This window comes from Bactrocera neohumeralis, chromosome 4, assembly GCF_024586455.1.
Source record: "Bactrocera neohumeralis isolate Rockhampton chromosome 4, APGP_CSIRO_Bneo_wtdbg2-racon-allhic-juicebox.fasta_v2, whole genome shotgun sequence".
Classification (NCBI taxonomy): Eukaryota; Metazoa; Arthropoda; class Insecta; order Diptera; family Tephritidae; genus Bactrocera; species Bactrocera neohumeralis.
The window spans coordinates 17,581,065-17,603,932 of NC_065921.1; the positions used below are offsets into that span (position 1 = coordinate 17,581,065).

Here is a 22,868-nt window from a genome sequence, read left to right on the forward strand (position 1 = left end):
ATATTACTTTAAACGAATGCAATGTGGTTTAACCTTCAATAATGAAAAGAATAATTAATTTTTATTTCTGATAAAAAAATTTAAGGTATTAATATAAAACGTCCTTATCGTTAGCCTATAAAAGGCAAGACTTAAAATTTATTATTTCTTTGTTTATTCACTTTTAGAAATAATAAAATGCACACTTTTCTTGTTTCAACTGTATTATTAGGTGAACATTTCAGGATTTAACCCACTCTTCTTCATCTCCACGCATATGGAAAAGAGATAATCATAACACTCAGACCTAAAATCATCATAAATTACACAATCAACAATACATAAATAAATGTTTAAACAAATACTCTTACATTGTTTTAGCTTTTTCCCAACTTTTACCCCAAACATATACGCCATGACGTCGAACTAGCACCGCACTACAACCGGGATACTTAAGCATAGCAGCATACATGCTATCTGCTAAATCTCGTTCAAATGGAGTGTTCTCAATAATTGGTACGACCAGCTCCTCATCGTATCGCAGATAACGTTTTAAGTCGTCATCGTAAACGCCCTGTAGAGAACGAAACATAATTAATATAATAATAATAATATAATTTTAGTGCGCACTTTAATCATCTCCAAATGTGTGCAGCGGAAGACTTCCCCAGGCCATAATAAAGTTGTCATTACTGCATGTTGCGAATGTGTGTGTATCACAGCTTCCGCTCCTCTATGGCGATAAGCGAGCATAAATAAAGGTGTACATTGACTTTTCGTTAGTCTAATTAAAAAACAAATTACAAATGTTACATACATAACTTTACATATTTTACAAAACATTACTTTTTGTAATCTGGTGGTAACATAATATCTTTTCCTTCCTCATCCTGTACGAATAAATCATCTGGTTGCATACGTTCCTTTTGTACTCCCGATGGGGCTATATAAATTTCGTTGCTATGCACATTTTTTTTTTAACTGAAAACTCTTTAATTTATTATTCTTACTTACTTAAATTTAATACTCATGCCTCCACCTGTGCCAGTTACCCAACTATAATTAACAATACTTGTAAGTTAATATTTTTAAAAATTTATATTTAATCCTTACCCAAGATGATAAAATTGCCGACATAATTCTGGTATTAGTTTTCTAGGATGCTCCTATAACAAGACAGTGAGAATTGTGTTTAGTGAATACAATAAAGTTTAAAAATACCTCTGGAAGATCTTTATATAGAGACATATTTCTTTGTCTACTTTATTTGTTCTATAATGATTCCGACGGATTCTGATAAGACATTGAAAGCGGCGATAAGAAATCGTTGTAAGAAAGTAAACAAGAAAATTGTTGGTTGTGGATTTTATTATCATGCAGTGCTGACAAACTATTAGTAGCCCTAAAAAGCATTGCCACTAAAAAATGATTAATTCAATTTGAGAGAAAGTATTAGAAAATATTATCAAATTTGTTATTCCTAAATTCCATATATCTCACTTATTAATAATAATGACTACCGTGGGTAAGCAAAAATTTGTTAATGCAACATTAACAGATCTATAAGTTAATAATATTGATCATTTCTTAGTGGCAATACAGTTGGTAACTCTATTGTATGGGACAGGCTGGCAAACGAATAAAATCATTTTAATTCGATATTCGTATTCGCTTGCGTTCATTTAACGCAGACGTGTTTTCAATAAAATCTGTATTATTTCAGTGGATTACATTTATAAAATAAAATAATAGAAATCAATTTGCACTGGAGATTACTTCTTTACTGAAATTCAAGCAGTAAGTGCATATTTTTTTAAAGAAAGTAAATACCTAATAATGGTGGATTGAAATAATTGCATAAAGTTAGATGAAATAGTTTGCCGGGGGACAATTTGTATGACGTAGATATAAGGTATTAGGTTGATGATTGCAAAGGGGAGGAGGATTTATAAAATTGCCGTTTAGCAAAGGTGTCTCTCGTGAGTGCGATAAATTTTGCTTAATATTGTTGGTATGGCGAGTGCTTTCGAAGTGAAAAGTCAAAGTAATATCATCATGAAATTAGGCAATGTTAAAATGGTCAGCAACAAAAAACAAAGTTCAGTTAACTAATGCCTAATTCATTAAAGTTGGTTGAACGGGTGCACCAAATGATATAAATACATTGCGTCGAAGAATACAGTGGAATTAACAATATACATATAAAAAATTTCAAAAAAATATAAAATTGATCTACTAGATTTACGTTATCGTTATGATTACAATGACTCCGAAATTTATAAAAATATAAATGTTTATGGTGACACCCTTCCAACGGGAATTTAAGATCACTTTCGATTTCAACCGAACCGCTCATTAATATTTTGATATGTAACGATTACGACATAGTTGCGTTACATTACGCTTTAACCAAAACTCGCTTTGCAGCTGCTTTTGTTATTGATTTTACCCACTTTCTCTTCTCCAGTGCAGTGCCACAAACCGTTATTGGCTCCAAAGCAAATTAAGAGAAATTTTTTTATACTTCGACAATGTTTTGCATTTATTACTTCATAAACAGGTACTATACCAATATACATATGTAAACTAGTATACAAACTTTTGTGCATATGTTGTACTGGCATACATACATATACCTATATAAACATTTATTAATGTAACGTGTGACTGCAACTATTGTTAATCCTTGGCCTGCAATCTGAATGCATAGATAAAGACAAATAATATACTCAATATTGCTGTACAGCTCACAGGGTTTGGTATTCGAAAAACTCGAAATAATTTAAATATAACCTTATAATTTATCAAGCTCACTACGGCGTATAAATTATGTTTTGCGCGAACGTGGGATTTTTTTTAAAAGATCACTAATGAAGTGAATCTATTGAGTTTATTTAACATCCTAAACTGAAATGTTCTTAAGTCTAGATAGAAAATTTCATTTTACATTCTAAGAAATGCACAGCTTAGGTGTTAGATTTTGTGCTGTCTAATTCTACTTAAAGCGTGCCATAAGTTATAATTGATGATCGATACCTATTTGGCGATGTGTAAATGACATATTTGACACATTCGTTTAAGAAAGAATTTATATGATTATTGTTTATTTTAGATATAAGTGCCGTTAGCTATTGGTGGCGTTAACTCCCCCACATCTAAATCGAATCGTCCCGTCTTCGAATATATATTCTGTAAGTTGTTAATTTGAGTCGATAGTTAAAATTTTCTCTTTTTTTCTTATTTCTTTTATAATAAAATAACCTAATAATTATAATTATCAATAATAAAGTATCAAATGTCCACCAAATAGAATTTCTTTTTATTTCTTGTTTTATTGGTGTTAACATGTTAAAGTTTTCCAATCTTAAATCAATATTTGTTGTTTCAATATATTCTTTTACAAAATGGCTTAAATTTTCCTTCTTTTAAATATTTAAAAATTTTCCAAGGGGGATTTTCATATTTTATTTTATCAATTATCAAATATATTCCGTTTATTGTATGATTATGCTTTCCGGAAATTATTATACCTCCGTCTTTTACAATATTTATTACTTTTTTTGCTTCATTTATCTTAGTACAATTAGTATGTTTATTATTTAACATGCCGATCTTAAATCAATATTTATTGCCAATCTTAAATCAATATTTGTTGTTTTAATATATTCTTTTACAAAAATTTCTTAGATTAGATTAGATTTATTGATGAGGAATGCACCGCGACCTTAGGTCTATTGGGCCCTCTCCTAAATCACATGGACTCACTTAGCCCCAGCACATTGACGAAGTCCAATATTCTACCGGGTGCTAGTGAGTCGATGCAATCCCTGTCCGGAAACATGGATCCGAGGGCCTTAATCCTGCGTCTACAGACTGCTGTGCAGTCGATCAGCAGGTGTTCCGGTGTCTCAGGCTCCATGTCGCAGAACCGGCAGTTAGTGCAAGAAGATAGGCCCATATTATACAAATGCCTATTTAGCTTGCAGTGGCCAGTATAAAATGCGACCAGTAGCCTCAGTTTATTCCTGGGGAGGTTGATTACAATTTTGAACCTGCTCATGTTATACCCTCCCATTAGCAACTTGGCATGCCGCATGCCGTGAGTTCGTTGCCAATGCTCTTTTCTGCCCACTACCTCTTCTTTGCGGAGTTGCTCCTTTATGGTATGGGGACCCACCCCTGTAAAGGGTTCAGGACCTACCATTTTGGTGGAGGCTGCGGAGCGGGCGAGCTCATCTGCCAGTTCTTTACCAGCTATTCCTTTGTGACCTGGCACCCAAATTAGGTGCACCTGGTTTCTTTACGCAAATATCTTAGTACAATTAGTATGTTTATTATTTAACATGTCAATCTGAAATCAATATTTGTAGTTTTAAGGGGGTATTCTGGTCTAGAAGCATGAATTTCAGGTAATTTTTGTCGTGTAAGTGTCGTAAAAATAGGCAATTAATATTTTTACTATCCACTTTTTGATTAGTTATTTGTTAATTTTAGAAGAATACAGAAAAAAATTAAAAACAAAAAAAGTAAAAAATTTCAAAAATTATGAGCTGACGAAGTGGGAGGTCTCTAAAACTTTCCACGTGACCATACCCATGATTTCAACCCTCCTAGTTATCTGAATGGCGACTGCCTGAAAAAAAATAATAAAAATAAAAATTTGGGGATGGGGCTAGTTCCAACCATAGACAAGCCTATAAAGAAGACTCTATAAAAATTTCAAGTAAATCGGTCCAGTAGAACCTGAGAAATCGTGGGTATTGTTCCGAAAAAGTCAGTTTTGAGAAAAACGCGTTTAAAGTTTCGCGTAAAGTCTTTTGTTCGATTAGTTCCGGCCGAATCAGTTTGGATGCCGGGTCAGAAAAATACCTATATCTCCGAAAATAATTTGAATTTTGAAAAATCCTCTTGTACACATATTCTTGAATAGTTAAACTTTGAAAATATAAAAAAAAATTCTAGACCAGAATACCCCCTTAATATATTATTTTACAAAAATGGCTTATATTTACCTTCTTCTAATATTTAAAAAAATGTCCAGTGGGATTTTCATATTTTATATCTTCAATTATTACATTATCTTCAAAAGTTAGCAAATATACTCCGTCTGTTGTATGATTATTCACAATATGTTTTCCGGAAATTATTATAGTACCGTCTTTTAATGGATTTTTTTTCTTCTAAACTATTTGTTGCTTGAAATGATTTAAAGACTTTTTTGTTTCGTGAATTTGGTATTCATCGCTGCTTTCTGAGAATGTTGGGTTTCTATTATAGAATTGTCTGAGTGACTTACTTCGCCTGAATCTGTTAAATTATTTAAAAATTGCCTTGACAATGCGTCAGCAACCACATTCGTTGCTCCCGGTTTATAAATTATTTTTGGTGAAAATTCTTCAATGAAAGCTCCCCATCTTTCAATTTTTACGTTTGGATTTTTTTCAGACATTGCGAATGCCAATGGCTGATGATCTGCATGTATTTCCAAATCCTTTACTTCATAAAGATAATTTAATGTTTTTAATGCCCATACTATGGCGAATAATTCCGTTAGGGTATTTTCGTTAGGGTATGTCACGTTGTGGCTAAAAATTATCCAAATCCAACAAAAACTGTTCAAGCCAATAAGTACCGAATACTTCGACCCCAGTACGTACAATTGACTTTTTACCGAAAATATTGGTTAATATAAATCTGGAAATATTTCAAATTCAGAGAATACTTTCCTAGTGATAGTATGTTTGTGCACTACCCTAGCCCCTATATAACTAATAAGATTTTCGAACTTCCGGGTGACCTAATATCGCATATGTCGATCATTAAGTGAGTTACCTTAATAAAATTAAGAAAGCATGTTTTTCTTATAACGGTGCATATTTATGCTTAGAATGTATAAAACCGGGTTTTCACCCGCCCTACATCCCATATAACTACAAAAGGCCTGAAGATATTTACCTGGCTTCACTCTGCAAGTTTTATACACTTGCAACTTGCATAGAGTGAAGCCAGGTAAATATCTTCAGGCCTTTTGTAGTTGTAGTTAATGTTCCGTTACACCCGAACTTAGCACTTCCTTACTTGTTTTATTTATCATTGTTTTACTATCAGTAAAATATACTATAATTTTATATTAATGGACGGTGTTTGTTGTTTTAAGCCAGAGTTCTTTCAAAAGATCTGAACCTTTTTTATACAAGTAAAAACCTTATTGAATTTATAATATCTTCTGCCAAGAATATTGTTACAAAACTTCTATAGAAATTAAATGAAAAAAAAAATAAAAAATGACACAATAAATAAAATTTAAAACTAAATAAAATTAAAAAATAAGGAAATATATTCATAGTACTTTTAATTATAATGTTTCACTTACGATTGAAAGTGAATCAACAATTTTTCTGCAATAAGATGTGAAAATTAAATATTCAAGGAGTTGATTAGAAACTGCAGGTACTAATATTTTCTAAATGTATGTATATAGCATCAGGTAACATGTTATTAAATATAAATCTGCAAATAAAAAGTGTATATAGTTATTTTTATTTTCCAACTTAAGGGAAAATCTGAAATAAATTCGTTTCGCATTTAAAATCTGTCTTAATTCTCTCAGTACTTTATTAGTATAATTGGGTCTCATTATCTATACATTAAAATTGACAACACTCTTACTGCAATTTTGTTTCGGAAATAGTTTGGTGTTAAGTTTATAGCTTGTATTTCGTATTTCATACATATCTCCTCTATTCACCCTTTACAAATTGTTGTTGTATTTGAAATATTTCAACTTTTCTTAATAGCCGAGAGTAAATCAATTTTAAGAATATATTTTGAATGTGTATTTAAAAAATAAGCAATGTTTGCAATCTTCTATAAGCATTTTTATGGAAATTTAAATACGCACACATGTATACAAACAACAAGGTGTTGATAACGTAGCGCAATGCGAACCTGGAACATTTGAAGGTTGTCCAAAGAATGTATAGTTGAACATATTTTTATACCCTAAATGGGGTATATTAAGTTTAACACACAAAATTTGTAACACCAAGAAGGAAACGGTGGAGACACTGATGAGTCAAATTCGCAAACCAATACTTCAGTTTTTGAGAGAAGAGTTTTTATCTTAAAGAAGCTGTTTATATGTTTACAACGATCATAATCAAGTTCTTGTGCGGAAACTTTTTTATTTCACGAGATATCTTCACGAAGCCAACGCTAGAATCACCGAACAAATATTTCAGATCGGAGCACTATAGCTTGTATACAAACTTTTTTGTATTTGAAGGGTATTATAGCTTTGGTGCAACCGGACCTAACATTTTTCCTTGTTATACGTTCTATTCCTACTGCTCTACTTATATACTTGTATATTATACATATTTATGTACATATATTTTGTGCAAATATGCATAGGGAAATAAAAATAGACTTAGATTCTGAGATTGTTCAACCAGGTGTCAAGCCCCTTAACATTGTATAGTGCATGTTAACCTTCTTCAGCTTTCACAAGTGTCTTGCGAATACATTTTGTATCAAACAAAGCATTATGATGACCTTCAAATATTATCTACAGTAGTAGTAGTAGTAGTAGTAGAGTAAAAAAGAAAATGTATTGTCAAGAAAATAAAATGTAAAACCAATTTTAATTCTTTCGGAATCAGCTTAACACCCTTAAAACTTTTAGAATAATGGGTCTTTATAGAAAAATTTCTATAAAAGTAATAAATTTCGTAAATTTCTAAGAAAATACTTGACAGATAAACTGGAAGTACTTTGATTGTCATATCAGATTGCTGCCGGTATAGAGCCGGTTGGGAAGTTCATGAGGGCAAATCGATCACACTTTTGCTAAGCGCTTGCTCATAAACTAAAAAACATTTAAGTTTGGCACCACGCCATCACTTGTGACTTGAACATAACTTCATACTCATATACGCCGGCTCAGATATTTCGCTATTTAAGAGCGCGCCAGCATCTTTGACAAAAAATATCACGCCATATGCATGTACACGTTTTGAGAATTCATATTGCTAATAACATGCGAGAGTCTATGTACATACATACATATGTATATTTGTGAATAATTTAAAACACAATTTTATAAGCTGAGCCAATTAACAATAAAATGACAAGCGTCTATGGCATTATTATGTGTACATATGTATATAAATGTGTAATAAACTGTCGATATACATACATATATTGCTATTCGATGCGATCTAATCAAATTGGAATTAAATCTGTGAACGTATATATTCACATACATACATATATACAGTTTATATGCTTACAAACAAACACGTATGTATGTATGTAGACTAGTATCAATGCACAATGCGATCAGAATGATCAGCGGCGATCATTACGACGGCGTGCGGACAGCTATTTCGTGGACATTCGCTCTCAAAACCGTAGTAACAGCAGCAACAGTTGTCTTCATTGTACCTGTTACTTTCAGTTGATTTTAGTTCTCGCCTGACGCGCTCGTGAAACGGTTGATTGCTGGCTTTAGCAAAATATACACATACATATTTGTGATTCTATTGTGCCATAGTGAGCTAGTTGTCATTGCTATAAAACGGCACCGGCTTCGTTCTTCAATATTAATATAAAAACACTAAATTATAAGCAAAGTATGTGGCGCGATGTTAATGGCGCTTTTGTTCTTGACCATTTAATATTTTAAATAAACTGGTATATTTTTTTCAATGATCGCAGTACACGTGAATGTTTAGTAGACGCAAGGATATTTTTAAATATACATATTTATTTAATTAAATAACTACGAGTTTTTCATATAATTTCTATTTAAAAATTATTACTATTTTTGAAACAAAAGTTATTTAAAAAGACTTTAAATTTTATAACAGTAATTTTTAATAAATAATAATCTTCTTAAAATAGCTGTATTTTCAGTATAGTAGTATATAGTAGTTAATATTATTAATTATAATTAAAAAAAAAACAATAATTTTCCAAAAGAAAATGTAATTTTTTGTCCGTAATAATCTTCAAAAGCATATTCCTATTTTTTATTTTTATTAATAATAATTTGTTAAAAGCAATAATTTTCTAAAAGAAAAGGTAATTTTTGTCTGTAATAATCTTTAAAAGCACATTAACTTTTTATAAATAAAAATATTTCAAAAGAAAACAGTATTTTTTTTAATAATTATGTTCTAAAACCAAAAATTTGTGTATTCCAAAATAATAAGAAATATACATTATAAATTAAGAAATTTAAAGAAGTTGTTGATATGTGTTTCAAAGTAAACATAACACATGCATGTATTATAATCGAACTGAAACACTGACCTATCTCATTCCGTTTATAAAAATTGCCGTAAATGCGATTATCTACAAAATGTCGCTGCTTCCACACCAACATATGTCTATAAATAACAAATAATACCTTTAATTTCAAATATTTTTTTTTCATATTCTAGCCAACGAAAGTATTGTATATTAAAAAGAAAACTTTCCTGATAACAAAGTCACAAATATGTCAGCCAAAGCCATTTCCGAAGCCACTGGCAAAGATATATTGAATCGTTTTTTGAACGTGAATGGAGCATCTGGAGCAGCACAATGTCGTTTCGCAACAGTCAACACAGAAACGGATTGGTCACAGTTGACCGTAAAAAATCCTTGGCTTTTGGATACTGTAAGTACTCCATTAAATTAGTATTGATCTACTATTTATTGCTAAATTAATAACACTGCTTATTTTTCATAGCACTTTCATCGAACTACATACATATACTTAAAAAAAATGGGCGAAAATCTGATAAACATATTCATTAAACGTCACATATACATTTTTTTTATTATACACATATTCGTTTTTGAACTTGAACTCTACCGGCTAAAATGTTAATGTGTCATCTATTCGCAATAGGCATTAACCAATTCTAACTTAAAATAATCATAGAGAACTGTTTCTATATACATATATATGTGAGAACATGTTCATCGCATCACATGGTTGCGTGGAAAAAATATTGTGCTACCGTTATACTGATAAGATAATTGATAGTAAGAGAGAATTAGATTTTTATTGAAACTTGTTACTGCACTGATTAAGAGGTTTTTAATTGGCTGATCTGTTGATAATGACCACTACGTGTACAAACAGCAGTACTGTACTACGATTTTTTGTTTTTTATTAATGGTCCTTTCATTATCTGCTATCAATATAACTGTTAATATTTTTGGAGGTGACATACATATGTTCGTACTGTTGATAGCAGCACGATTGACACACTTGATTGTTGAGCATTTATGTACGACGCGAAAACAATTATATTATTATAAGCAAACTGTTATCGTATGTGCACCTCTTAGTCATAGATTTGAAATTTTAAATAATTTTTAGAAATCGCGCGATGATTTTGCACTTAATCAACGCTATTAAAACTTAATGCGTTAGGACTTTATTCAACATTTCCGTTAATTAAAATAAATAATAAATTTTGAGTGGCCTATTTTCGTTTTCCTACTTTTTTCATAATATATTTTTAGATATATAAGTACTGACGATAAGGCGGCAAGTTAACGCTTTGGGGCGATTCGATGACAGCGCTCCCACTAATTACTCAATATAGTTTGTGTGTTATTGGTGTACACAAATTAATAGAATAAACTGTTAAATGTACATATTTGCTTGTAGGTATTTACATATGTATATAGTATATATGCATACGTCACTCATCATGCAATGTAAAGGTTTTCGTTTTTGTTTATATTTACTTTAACGTGCGCGTAATGACTTCAAAGTTCTCTTTCTCTGTATTAATTTAATATTTTCACGTTTTTATGCTGAACAATAACTGCATAGGGATAAGGTTGCTAGCGTTAGTACATACATACATATGTCACATATGTATATGAATTATACATTTTTATTATTTTTTATTTTAGTTTGTGTGCGTCGAGGTGGCCTGATGTTGTTTACTTGTGACGTCAGGTGAATAGCACAACAAGTAAAGAATCGATTGTATTCACAATTGAGTGCGCGAAACCGGCTTCCCGCTAAATGATGAAAAGTATTTACAGTTATCCTGAAGGGATTTATTGTTATTTTTTTGGTTTAGTTTTGGGAATTAGTTTGTCAAATCCCCATTATGATTATATTTTATTTAAAAACAAAAATTATTTTAATTGGTGACTTCAAAATTATTAAAAATCTATCCAAAACGGTGGTGACTGTTATGTTGTTGTTGTTGTAGCGGAATATCCTATCTCATCCCGTTTGGGGGAAAAGGGTATCATTAACTGTCATCGAAGTTACCTAACTTCAAGTGCATCCGAGCTATTTCGATGGGGTCGTACAAAAGGAAGAGGCGTGTAAGGTTTAGCTTGGTCTAATGGGGTATGCAAAAATTTGGTTAGGGTCCCTCAAGGACTCAATGCTTGTAGGACATAAGCTTTGTATGTAAAGCTCCATTCTGGACAAGTAGAAGGTTGTTTTGCAGACTCCTTATTCCTTGGAAATGTAGCCTTTTGGTCAATTTTATTTATTGTTTTTTTTTTACACACATATGTAAATAAAATGCCGTCCTTCATTTTTAAGAAAATTCCAAACCACTTCTGCAATACACTTTTTTTATTATAAAATATATATTATTTTTTATAAAAAATAGCTTCTATAAGTTCACAGCAATTTGAACTGCTTATAAAATCAAATATGATATTTTGGATGGAATATTTTTTCACTTCCTTATGAATATGAATATGCGGCTTGTCACATTTGCATTTCAGCAAGTAATTCCTCCATCTGTGCTTCTCATTTTAAATGTTTAAACAAGTTCAAAGGCCATTCGAGTAAATATTTGAATTGCTTTACAGTAAGTAACCTTTGTTTCCCATTGGACATAAGCTTTTACATACTATACAACACGACACTTTTGTACATACATGCTTACATATGCATTCAATACTTCACATTCACAAACGACAATACTTTCATTCACTTTCTCTTATGTACATATGTATTTCTCTACTATGTTGCCTTCCGTTATTGGAAGGGCACGTGTAGTATGCTCATGCTAACTTGTAGTACACATTTGCATATATATGTATACTACATATACCATATATGTATGTTAAACTTACATATATAATTTTTATTGCAGCCACTAGTTGTGAAACCGGATCAATTGATAAAGCGCCGTGGCAAATTGGGTTTAATCGGTGTTAAGAAAAATTACGAGCAAGTCAAAGAATGGATTGGTGAACGTATTAATAAGGATCAAAAAATTGGTAATGCTGTGGGCAAACTACGTAACTTCATAATTGAACCTTTTCTGCCGCACGATGAGGTAAGAAAAATCACAAAGTTAAAATGATTATAAAATATTAAATTTTAAATTTCTTACTACAGTCCGAAGAGATGTATGTCTGCATTTATTCGCACCGCAGCGCTGACACTATTCTCTTCTACCATCAAGGTGGTGTTGATATCGGTGATGTTGACGCGAAAGCCCTGAAACTGGATGTGTTGGTTAACAAAGAAACGTCCGTTGAGGAAATCACCACAAAATTGTTGGTTCACGTCGCTGACGTGGCCACAAAGAAACGTATCGCTACTTTTATATACGCACTGTACAGAGCTTATGTTGATCTTTACTTTACCTATTTGGAAATCAATCCTTTGGTCGTGACTAAAACCAGTATGTACATTTTGGATTTGGCCGCCAAATTAGACTCAACGGCCGATTTCATATGCCGCCCAAAATGGGGTGATGTTGAGTATCCACCACCATTCGGACGTGATGCTTATCCCGAAGAGGCATATATATCCGATTTGGATGCCAAGAGTGGCGCTTCATTGAAGGCAAGCATTTTTGTATATCATATAAATAAGATTATTGTGTTTACATGAATTCTTATTTGAACAGCTGACAATATTGAATCGTAATGGTCGTATTTGGACTATGGTAGCAGGTGGTGGCGCCAGTGTTATTTACTCAGATACAATTTGTGATTTGGGCGGCGCTTCTGAGTTGGCCAACTATGGTGAATACAGTGGTGCACCTTCTGAGCAACAAACATATGAATATGCCAAGACAATCTTGACACTTATGACATCATCACCCAAACATCCCGAAGGCAAAGTGCTGATCACTGGTGGTGGTATTGCCAATTTTACAAATGTTGCTGCAACCTTCCGTGGTATAATAACGGCCCTGCGAGAATTCCAACCTAAGCTGGTCGAACACAATGTGTCGATTTTCGTGCGTCGTGCCGGCCCCAATTATCAAGAAGGCTTGCGCAAGATGCGCGAATTCGGCTCCACACTTGGCATTCCATTGCATGTGTTTGGTCCAGAGACACATATGACGGCGATTTGTGGTATGGCGTTGGGTAAACGACCCATTCCACAAACTACCGCAGCGGAATTCTCCACGGCCAATTTTCTACTACCCGGCGGTCAGCAAGCACAAGCGGAGTTGAAGACGTCAGAGACTGCAGTGAGCAATAATGGCGGTAAGTTAACTTTTCATTTTTAAACATCTTCAATGAACAAAAATCTTTCAAAATGCATTACTCGAGGGTGAATAAGTGCGTTTGGAAGATTTTGCATGGTTCAAAAAATGACATTGATGTTTTCTGTTTACTTTGTTTCATAAAAATATTATTTTTGGCATGATCTAATCATTTAAATTATACCAGTTAATTTCTTTGTTGCATTAAAAACACCGACCATGATATTTTTCATTAAAATGGATTTATACCATTGAGACATTTTATTTATTATTAAATTTGTTAACACTCAAAATAAATAAAAATAAATAACCGGTGGACTGAGAAATTCGTTAGTTAACATAGGAAAGAAAAATGTTTTGATATATTTGATTTTATTATTCAATATACTGCATAGTATACATATATATACAAGACAGTATAGTTACCTTCGAGGGCGATACAACGATTCGAATTTGTTTTAATTAATGTTTTATTAACACACGAATTTCCTTTTTATTCGGTTTTTTGTAAATTAAACGCGTATCCTTTGATGGTTAGGGCTGACCAAAAAGCATATGAATTTAATACTAGTAGTGTCAACTATGTATCAACATACGAGCTTTTCAGCCGACCTGTTACTTTATCTAAAAACACATATGTTTATGTGTAATTCACTGTAAAGCGGACGAAAGTTGAATATTATTATTTAGTTTTATTAAAAATATTATTTAGTCAGTAAAAAAGTTTTTTTTAATTTCATTTCAATTATTTTTTTTTAATTTGGTTCCAAAAATTTTTTCTTTTAGTTTTATTTTAACAAAATTGTTTTTTTTTATTAAAAAAAATATTTTGTTTATTGTTATTTTGTTTTATTTTGTTTTTTTATTTAATCATTTTATTTTTAGTTTTGTTTCAACAAATTTTATTTAGTATTATATCAAAAAAATTTTTATATTTTTTCCAACAATTTTTAACCATATACAATTTATCCTTTATCTAACTGTAAGAAGTAAACCTACCAACTAATATATTTTCTATATTTTTGTATGTATCCTCTACGTCCGTCCTCATGTTTGTATGTAATTGGTTATCCTGCTCAACATCACCACCACCACAATTTCCGAATCCACCACCACCATTAATGCCAAAAAATATACCTTGATTGAAAAACATTATATGTTATTTGGGCCAAAAATATATTTCACGTATTTTGAATATTATATTGACGTCAACAATTAAACAACATATGATTATATCTATTGTTGTTGTTTCTTTATATGAAATGTCACGAAATTTATTTAAACGTGGCTGGAAACATAAACGTAAATGACATAACCGTTATATGGTATTATGTAACGTATCCAATGCTATGTGTTTGTGCTCGTGTATGTTTGCCTGTTCTTGTGCATCTATCCCGTTCGCCTCACGTTCATATCTAAAAAAAAAAACAATCCAAAAAACGTCCTGATACGTTCTATATCCTGCTCGAAATCAACTGCAATAAAATACATTCGTTGTTATCGAAATCAAAACCAAAATCGAAAATCATTTGGGAACACATTTAAGGTATAGGTTCATCACCACAATCGATTAAACTACCACCTATTTCGGCAGATGACTCTTTCGCAAATGATTCTGTGCCAAACAATGCTGTAAATGCGCATACGCGCAGATTTTTCAGCGACAAAACGAAAGCTATCGTCTGGGGTATGCAGCAACGCGCTGTGCAATCGATGCTCGATTTCGACTTCATTTGCAGGTGAGTAAAAGTAAAGAACAACTAATGAATTGTCAACACTAATTTCCTTTTACGTACACTTCTAGACGTGATGAACCGTCCGTTGTCGCTATGGTATATCCCTTTACAGGTGATCATAAGCAAAAGTACTACTGGGGCCACAAAGAGATTCTTATTCCAGTTTATAAGAAAATGTCCGATGCTGTTAAGAATCACAAAGATGTTGACGTAATGGTGAATTTCGCCTCATTGCGTTCGGCTTATGACTCCACATTGGAGGTGTTGGAATTCCCACAAATACGTACCGTAGCCATCATTGCTGAGGGTATACCAGAAAATATGACACGTAAATTAATTGTGGCTGCCGACAAGAAAGGCGTTTCCATTATTGGACCCGCTACTGTGGGTGGTGTTAAGCCTGGTTGCTTCAAAATCGGCAACACCGGTGGTATGTTGGACAACATTTTGCACTCAAAACTCTACCGTCCCGGCAGTGTGGCGTATGTGTCTCGTTCCGGCGGTATGTCCAACGAATTGAACAATATTGTTTCGAAAGCCACCGATGGTGTGCTCGAAGGCATTGCAATTGGTGGCGATCGCTACCCGGGCTCCACATTTATGGATCACATCTTACGCTATCAGGCCGATCCAGAGGCTAAGCTGATCGTGTTGTTGGGTGAGGTGGGCGGCACCGAGGAGTATGAGGTGTGCGCTGCGCTCAAGGACGGACGCATAAACAAACCTCTGGTTGCATGGTGTATCGGCACTTGTGCTAGTATGTTCACTTCTGAGGTACAATTTGGTCATGCAGGTTCATGTGCAAACTCAGATCGCGAGACTGCATCCGCTAAAAACAAGGCATTGCGTGAGGCTGGTGCCTATGTGCCCGACTCTTTCGACTCGTTGGGTGATCTGATTCAGCAAGTATACGCCGAATTGGTGAAATCGGGACGTATCGTTCCTAAAGAGGAAGTACCACCACCAACAGTGCCAATGGATTACTCGTGGGCACGTGAATTGGGATTAATTCGTAAGCCTGCCTCCTTTATGACATCCATCTGCGATGAACGTGGCCAAGAATTGTTATACGCCGGCATGCCCATTAGTGAAGTGCTCAATAAGGACGTGGGTATCGGAGGTGTTGTATCGCTATTGTGGTTCCAACGTTGTCTACCACCATACGTTTGTAAATTCTTCGAAATGTGCCTAATGGTGACTGCTGATCATGGACCCGCTGTTTCGGGTGCGCACAACACTATTGTTTGCGCACGTGCTGGCAAAGACTTGGTATCTTCAGTAGTCAGTGGCTTGTTAACAATTGTGAGTTTACGCCGTTAACCGGGAGAAATCCAAAGGAATTATTTATATTACTAACTGTTTGTTTCTGTATTTGGTAGGGTGATCGTTTCGGTGGAGCTCTTGATGGCTCTGCACGACAATTTTCTGAGGCTTATGACTCGAATTTACATCCCATAGAATTTGTCAATCAAATGCGTAAAGATGGAAAACTGATTATGGGTATTGGTCATCGTGTCAAATCCATAAACAATCCCGATGTGCGTGTTAAAATCATCAAAGAATTTGTTTTGGAGAATTTCCCATCAGCACCACTACTGCGATATGCGCTGGAAGTTGAGAAAATTACCACAAACAAGAAGCCAAACTTGATTTTGAATGTGGATGGTGTTATTGCCACCAGTTTTGTGGATATGTTGCGCAATTGTGGTTCGTTTACGAGGTGAGTTGATTAGTAAGTTAGCAAAATGTGTAGGAACTGGTTTAAGCAAGCTTCAAAAAATAGTTTTAATTAATTATGATGATACGGTATCTGTTGAATTTAAACGCCAATGTAACCATTAGCATTTTTTGAACAATAAAATTTTATACTTAAATTATTATTTACATATTGATATTTTTTTCTTCTCTGTTTGCAGTGAGGAAGCGCAGGAATACATCAACATCGGTGCAATTAACTCTCTATTCGTGCTCGGTCGCAGTATCGGCTTCATCGGTCACTACATGGACCAGAAGCGTCTGAAGCAGGGTCTATATCGTCATCCTTGGGATGATATCTCTTACGTTATGCCCGAGCAATTCAATTAAATCACTTAGTCGTTTGAGATTTAGTTGAATGATCTATAACACATATTCAAAAGTAATCGCTTTATAATTGTGAACTTAAATTATAATTATCCCACATTAAAAGAAAGCTTAAGTACCTTAATATGTATAAAAGCATATTTCGTACATGTGTATGTACATACTTAAAAATATGTATATAGTTATATCAACAACACATGCGTGGTGGGAATATGCATTGCAATTATAATCTCATTTATAAACACACATACACACTCCACTAAGTTTAACTTAAAGTTGTTAACATTTAATGAAGATTAGTAAAGGCAAAAAAAAATTTACAATCCATATTGAAACTGTTTTAGGTTTAGCATCTTTCAAGTGCATTTTTTCTACGTTTTCTTCATTAATTTGTGACTTGATTAAAAATACTTTCCACACCTGGTTATAACCCTTTTTTATAATTAATATACTTATAATTAGGTTCATATATGAAGAAGTATCGGTATAACACCATAGATGTGTGACATGTAAATTTGTTTGGAACTTTTGGTATCATTGTTTCAGATTATAAAATAATTTTATAAACAAGAAATGAAATTGTGTAAACCACAAAATAATAAATAAATAAATAATTTGTTTAGGTTAAATAAAAGCAATGAAAATGACTTATTGTAAATTAATTAAATATGCTTATTGAATTATTATATCCAAAGTGGTATTTATTGAACCAACTGTTGTATATCATAAAATACATATGTTATACGAACTATTGAATGTATGTATGTATTGAATGCACCATGCACTTGTTAAAGTTATGTATTTTTGTATTCTCATTAAATGTTATGAGATGAAATTTATCCAGATTGGCGACAGCTGCAATACGAAGGTCAAATAATTAGTCAAAAGAGGAACGTATAACGTTATTTCGATGTGGTATTGCAGCAACGCTCGCGGGTGTAAACAAAATTGGTTCCTTTGCACTGAATTTATGCACGTGGTTTTTTAATAAAAGAAAATATTGCTATTCAAAATGAATGGAAGCTAATATATAAAAATTCATTTAGAAATAAATATGGAGATTTGGGCGTAAATATACGTAATTAATAATATCGATCGTATTTATAACAAATTGTTCTCGTTTTACTTCTATTGATATCCTCTTTGTTTAATGGTAAAATAAGTAAGTAAGATCCGCTCCAGGTTCGTCAACACAACAGCAATCACTATTTGAATTACCTTTTAGGTTGCATAAACTTTTTACATTTGTATCGCAACTATTCAATATAATTCACCTTAATATAAACAGATGTGCTCTTTAAATCGTTGATAGTTGACTATAACCACGAAGTATATAAACACCATATAGTTTTATATTTTGTGTTTCTTTATTATTTCTTAATTGTATACAAAATGTATATGCATATGTCTTACAAATACCTACAATCGAAAAGTAACGAGCAAAAATTTAATTGGTAATGCCAAGAATACAAAACACAATTACTTTAACTCCATACGTAAATTAAACTACTAATTCCAGAACACAAAAAAATGACTTATTGTAAGTTGTAACAGCGTTTTATCCATCGTAAAAAACGGCTCACTTGGGGCACAACCGTTTGCGCAGCAATTGCATACATTATAATTTTGACTTTGAGAGCCTCTATGGGCATTGTGTAAATAATGTCCATTTTAGTCGACTTTAGCGTCTTCATCTCATACGACGCATTTTACGTTCAAGTTTACGTTGTTTTTTCTCATCTAATTCGGGTTCTTGGTCAGCGGCATTACGCTGCGATAGCCAGGGCTGTATAACGCTGCCCCACAACATCCAAAGACCACGCAGCGGCGCCAAGAGTAAAAGGTACCAAAAGTAATTAGATAATAAGGACAAGAGAATTGTTCCAGATGTTAATATTATCAGATCTTTTACATTTCTGCGAATAAATTTATCACATTAGTTCACAAGTACTATAAAATTATTTTATTTGAAACACACTTACTCAGCTATACCGCCCTCCATATTCAAGTCATTTCCAGAATCAAGAATGCTACCATTTTCAGAGTATTTTGGTCTTGACATGAAAACCATGAATTGAACGGCACCCGCTAAGATTAGTACGGCTATGATGCCCATAAGCTTCAACAGAATTCAATGGAGAAAAAGTTAATTTATGATATACATATGCATGTAATGTGAGTACATGCATACCACTGTTACTTTACTGAGTCCAAAAAATACCAAGTTTAACAACACCATGGCTGCGGTACTACCAAGAGCCATGTTTCTGTAGAACTTCAGTGTGGCCTTATTTTCCTCCACAATCTGCTTTGCTCCTTTTGTGCCTTGTTTACCCTTTTGTTGTGGCTAAATAACCAGAATTTGGTTTCGAAAATTATGTATTAATATATTATATTGGTTAATTATATCTAACCTGGGACTTACCGCCATTGTTCTTTTAATTATATTCTGTAAATCTAAATTTTTAATTAAAATACTTTCTACTAAAAATTGGCTGAATAATAATTCTGCTTCTTTCTTATTGGTTAAGTACAAAATGTCATTCGTTCAACGCGTACGAGCGTTTGTGACGCGTCAACAAATAGCCGAAAAATGACAACTGCTACTTTTCAGCTGCTTCTAGTTGGAAATATATTTTATCGATAAGAAATATCGATTAATATTACTAAGAATTCCGTTAATTATACCCTGAACGGGGCATATTAATTTAATTTTCTCCTCAATAAACTGCTCATTCGTCGGAACCGATATCGGACCAGTATAGCATAGCTTCCATACAAAGTGATCGATCTATATGCAGTCCTTTGTATTTGTGTTACTTCGGTACAGACAAAATTAACGGTTTTATAGCTTCGGTACAACCAAAGCTAACGGGTTTTTTACTTTTAATTTAAAATGTTAAAATTACGAAGAAGTTTTTGTTTTTCAATTTTTAGTTACATTTTTATTTGTGTATTCTATTAATTTAAGGCTGCAAACTTAATTAAATATATTATTTTAAATTAATAAATTCGAACTTTTTGTAAAAAAAAATCTAATCCTCAAGATTGGATGTGCACCTGCATTCCATATAATTGGAAACAGCCTCTATAATATGTCGTGCTGATATGCCAAATTTATCTATGAGTACCGTTGGCGGTCCAGAGCGTGGTACATGCGGTACATGTAAATGTTTCACCTCCACATCGCGTTCCAAAGCAAGCGCACTCAGTACAGCTTCCCCTAAACCACCTTCTTGGTAGTGATCCTCAACCACAATGATGCGACCACCACATGCACGGGCGTTTGCCATAATCAGACCGGCATCCAATGGTTTGATTGTGAAAGGATCAACGACACGGACTTTTATACCAATTTTCTCCAGATCTGCGGCAGCCGACAGACATTCATATAACGTTATACCTGCGCCTACCAAAAGCACTTTATCCTTGCGCGATTGTTTTATCACTTTACCAATGCCCACTTGGAATACCTCCTCGTTTTTGTAAATCACAGCTGTGCTCGGCCTGGATGTGCGTATGAAGCATATACCTGGTGTATTTGCTGCCAATTCTACGGCACGTTCACAGCTTACAGCATCCGATGGATAGAAGACAGTGCTGCCTGGTATTGCGCGAAACATGGCAATATCCTCAAGAGCCATTTGTGAGGGACCATCCTCACCGATACTTATGCCACAGTGTGAACCGCAGAAATTGGCATTCGTCTGAGAGATAGCACCCATGCGAACTTGATCGAAAGCACGTGTTAGAAAAGCAGCAAAGGTCGAGGCAAAAGCGATTGTGCGATTACGGCACATGGCACCAATGGTTACTCCAACCAAATTCTGTTCGGCAATGTAACATTCGATAAAACGTTCAGGAAATTGTTGCTTCAGTTTCTCAGAATAGGTGGAGTTCTTTGTATCGCCATCAAGAGCTATAACACGATCACATCCTTCTGCCATTTTGGCCAGCGCTTTGCCATAAGCGACACGTGTTGCCACTTGTTCCCCTAGTTTGTACGATGGTGGGGTGGATAGTTTAACGTTTTCTATATTGACCTCAGGTACAGTCATCCCATCATTCGATTTTGGTGTCAACGCCACTGGACATGGTGATCGATTGACAATCGCATATTCTAATTTTCTTATAGCTTCGCATGCCTTATCACCCAAAGGCTTACCATGCCAATTTTCTTCATTCTCAATTCCGGGAAATCCTTTGCCTTTGAATGTTTTCGCAATGACGGCTGTCGGTTTGCCCTTCATACTGGCTGCGTTGTCAAATGCATTCATCAGTTCTTCAATATTGTGACCATCCACAACAATTGCATTGAAACCGAATGCATCCAAACGTTTTTCATACACATCCATGTTATGCTGCAGCTGTGTCGGATCAGATTGTCCCAAACGATTGACGTCAAATATTACGCAAAGGTTATCTAAATTATAAAAACTGGCAAAATTTAAAGACTCCCATATTGAACCCTCTGCCGATTCACCATCACCAACGATACAGTATGTCCTAATATAATATATCATTATTGCAACCAAACAGCTATTTTATACACACAATATACATACCTATAATCGCTTTTATCAATATTCTTTCCAATATAAGCCATACCAGACGCTACTGCTACACCTTGACCCAAAGATCCGGTGCCAACATCAATAAAATTTAAACGAGGTGTGGGATGCCCTTCAAGATCCGAATCAATTTTACGCAAATTTAGAAGTTCATCGGTAGGAAAGAGTCCAGCCTCCGCCCATGCTGCATAGAGTATGGGTGCAGCATGCCCTTTCGATAGCACCAGTCGATCACTAGCCGGATTGCGTGGTTCTTTCATGTCTAAACGCATTACATTAAAAAACAGCACAGCAAGTATATCGGCTATCGATGAGCAGGAAGTCGGATGACTGTAAAGATTAATAATAAGCAATAGTCCATTTTTTCTTTGTCAGAATTTTCCTCTGCATATACCCTGATTTGGAAGCCTGTGTTGACCTAATTGCATGTAAACGCAAACGATTCGCTATATCTTTAAGCTCTTGTAGTCGTTCCGGATCAACTACTGTTGTAGGCTGTTTAGGCGCAACCTTTGGTACATGTATTATTTCAGTCTCTGGCGCATCTTCACTCATGACGGATTATTTTTTATAAGCTAAAATTTGTATTATAAATTTCTTTGATAAACCAAAATGTTTCTTTTTTTACAAAATAATTTAGTGTAAATTTTTTCGGTGTTTTGATTGATTTGAATGTCAGGCAGGGTTTTGTGTGACAAAATTCTCTTATGGCATAAATAATATTAAAATAAAACGTTAACTTCGCTGCAACGAAGCTATAATACCCTTTACAGGTTCTTTTTTTTATAGCATAAAGAGTATAAAAATCTTTAAATTACTTTTGATCGGTCAGTTTGTATGACAGTCATAAGCTATATTGGTCCGATCTGAAATATTTGTGCAGTGATTATACTATTGTCTTGGGTAGTAATCCACGTGTTTTTTTTTTTTTTTTTTGGAAGGAAGATGTCTAGTCGAGTTAACATTTCTCTACAAGAATTTGATTTTGATCGTTCAGTTTGTATATTAACGAC

The 22,868-nt window shown here is 33.7% G+C and overlaps 4 protein-coding genes across 9 annotated transcripts; 1 reads left to right on the top strand and 3 right to left on the bottom strand.

Moving 5' to 3' along the window:
- Positions 1 to 104: 104 nt before the first annotated feature.
- LOC126756839 (probable methylthioribulose-1-phosphate dehydratase) lies at positions 105 to 1,330 on the bottom strand. The gene is made up of 7 exons (XM_050470255.1): positions 1,201 to 1,330; positions 1,093 to 1,145; positions 994 to 1,035; positions 826 to 939; positions 610 to 763; positions 351 to 553; positions 105 to 286 (listed from the first exon to the last, which is right to left on the bottom strand). Exons 1-7 carry the CDS (start codon positions 1,225 to 1,227, stop codon positions 208 to 210), a joined length of 672 nt encoding a protein of 223 aa, XP_050326212.1. The 5' UTR covers positions 1,228 to 1,330; the 3' UTR covers positions 105 to 207.
- A 313-nt stretch (positions 1,331 to 1,643) lies between these two features.
- Positions 1,644 to 18,395, top strand: LOC126756800 (ATP-citrate synthase). Of its 6 annotated transcripts, XM_050470191.1 has the most exons (10): positions 1,644 to 1,776; positions 3,092 to 3,170; positions 9,426 to 9,643; positions 12,114 to 12,299; positions 12,362 to 12,814; positions 12,879 to 13,467; positions 15,013 to 15,205; positions 15,271 to 16,504; positions 16,582 to 16,922; positions 17,119 to 18,395. In XM_050470191.1, exons 3-10 carry the CDS (start codon positions 9,482 to 9,484, stop codon positions 17,285 to 17,287), a joined length of 3,327 nt encoding a protein of 1,108 aa, XP_050326148.1. In that variant the 5' UTR covers positions 1,644 to 1,776; positions 3,092 to 3,170; positions 9,426 to 9,481; the 3' UTR covers positions 17,288 to 18,395. The 6 variants fall into 6 exon arrangements, with proteins under 6 accessions (XP_050326148.1, XP_050326146.1, XP_050326150.1 ...); XM_050470189.1 differs by lacking the exon at positions 3,092 to 3,170; XM_050470193.1 differs by lacking the exon at positions 3,092 to 3,170 and having other exon boundaries at positions 15,019 to 15,205.
- A 237-nt stretch (positions 18,396 to 18,632) lies between these two features.
- Positions 18,633 to 19,866, bottom strand: LOC126756845 (transmembrane protein 208). The gene is made up of 4 exons (XM_050470261.1): positions 19,710 to 19,866; positions 19,476 to 19,631; positions 19,267 to 19,403; positions 18,633 to 19,200 (listed from the first exon to the last, which is right to left on the bottom strand). The coding sequence occupies exons 1-4, from the start codon at positions 19,713 to 19,715 to the stop codon at positions 18,975 to 18,977; spliced, it is 525 nt and encodes a 174-aa protein (XP_050326218.1). The 5' UTR covers positions 19,716 to 19,866; the 3' UTR covers positions 18,633 to 18,974.
- Positions 19,867 to 20,206: 340 nt separating this feature from the next.
- LOC126756805 (transketolase-like protein 2) lies at positions 20,207 to 22,461 on the bottom strand. Its single transcript, XM_050470203.1, has 3 exons — positions 22,250 to 22,461; positions 21,850 to 22,185; positions 20,207 to 21,790 (listed from the first exon to the last, which is right to left on the bottom strand). Exons 1-3 carry the CDS (start codon positions 22,408 to 22,410, stop codon positions 20,320 to 20,322), a joined length of 1,968 nt encoding a protein of 655 aa, XP_050326160.1. The 5' UTR covers positions 22,411 to 22,461; the 3' UTR covers positions 20,207 to 20,319.
- Positions 22,462 to 22,868: the final 407 nt, after the last annotated feature.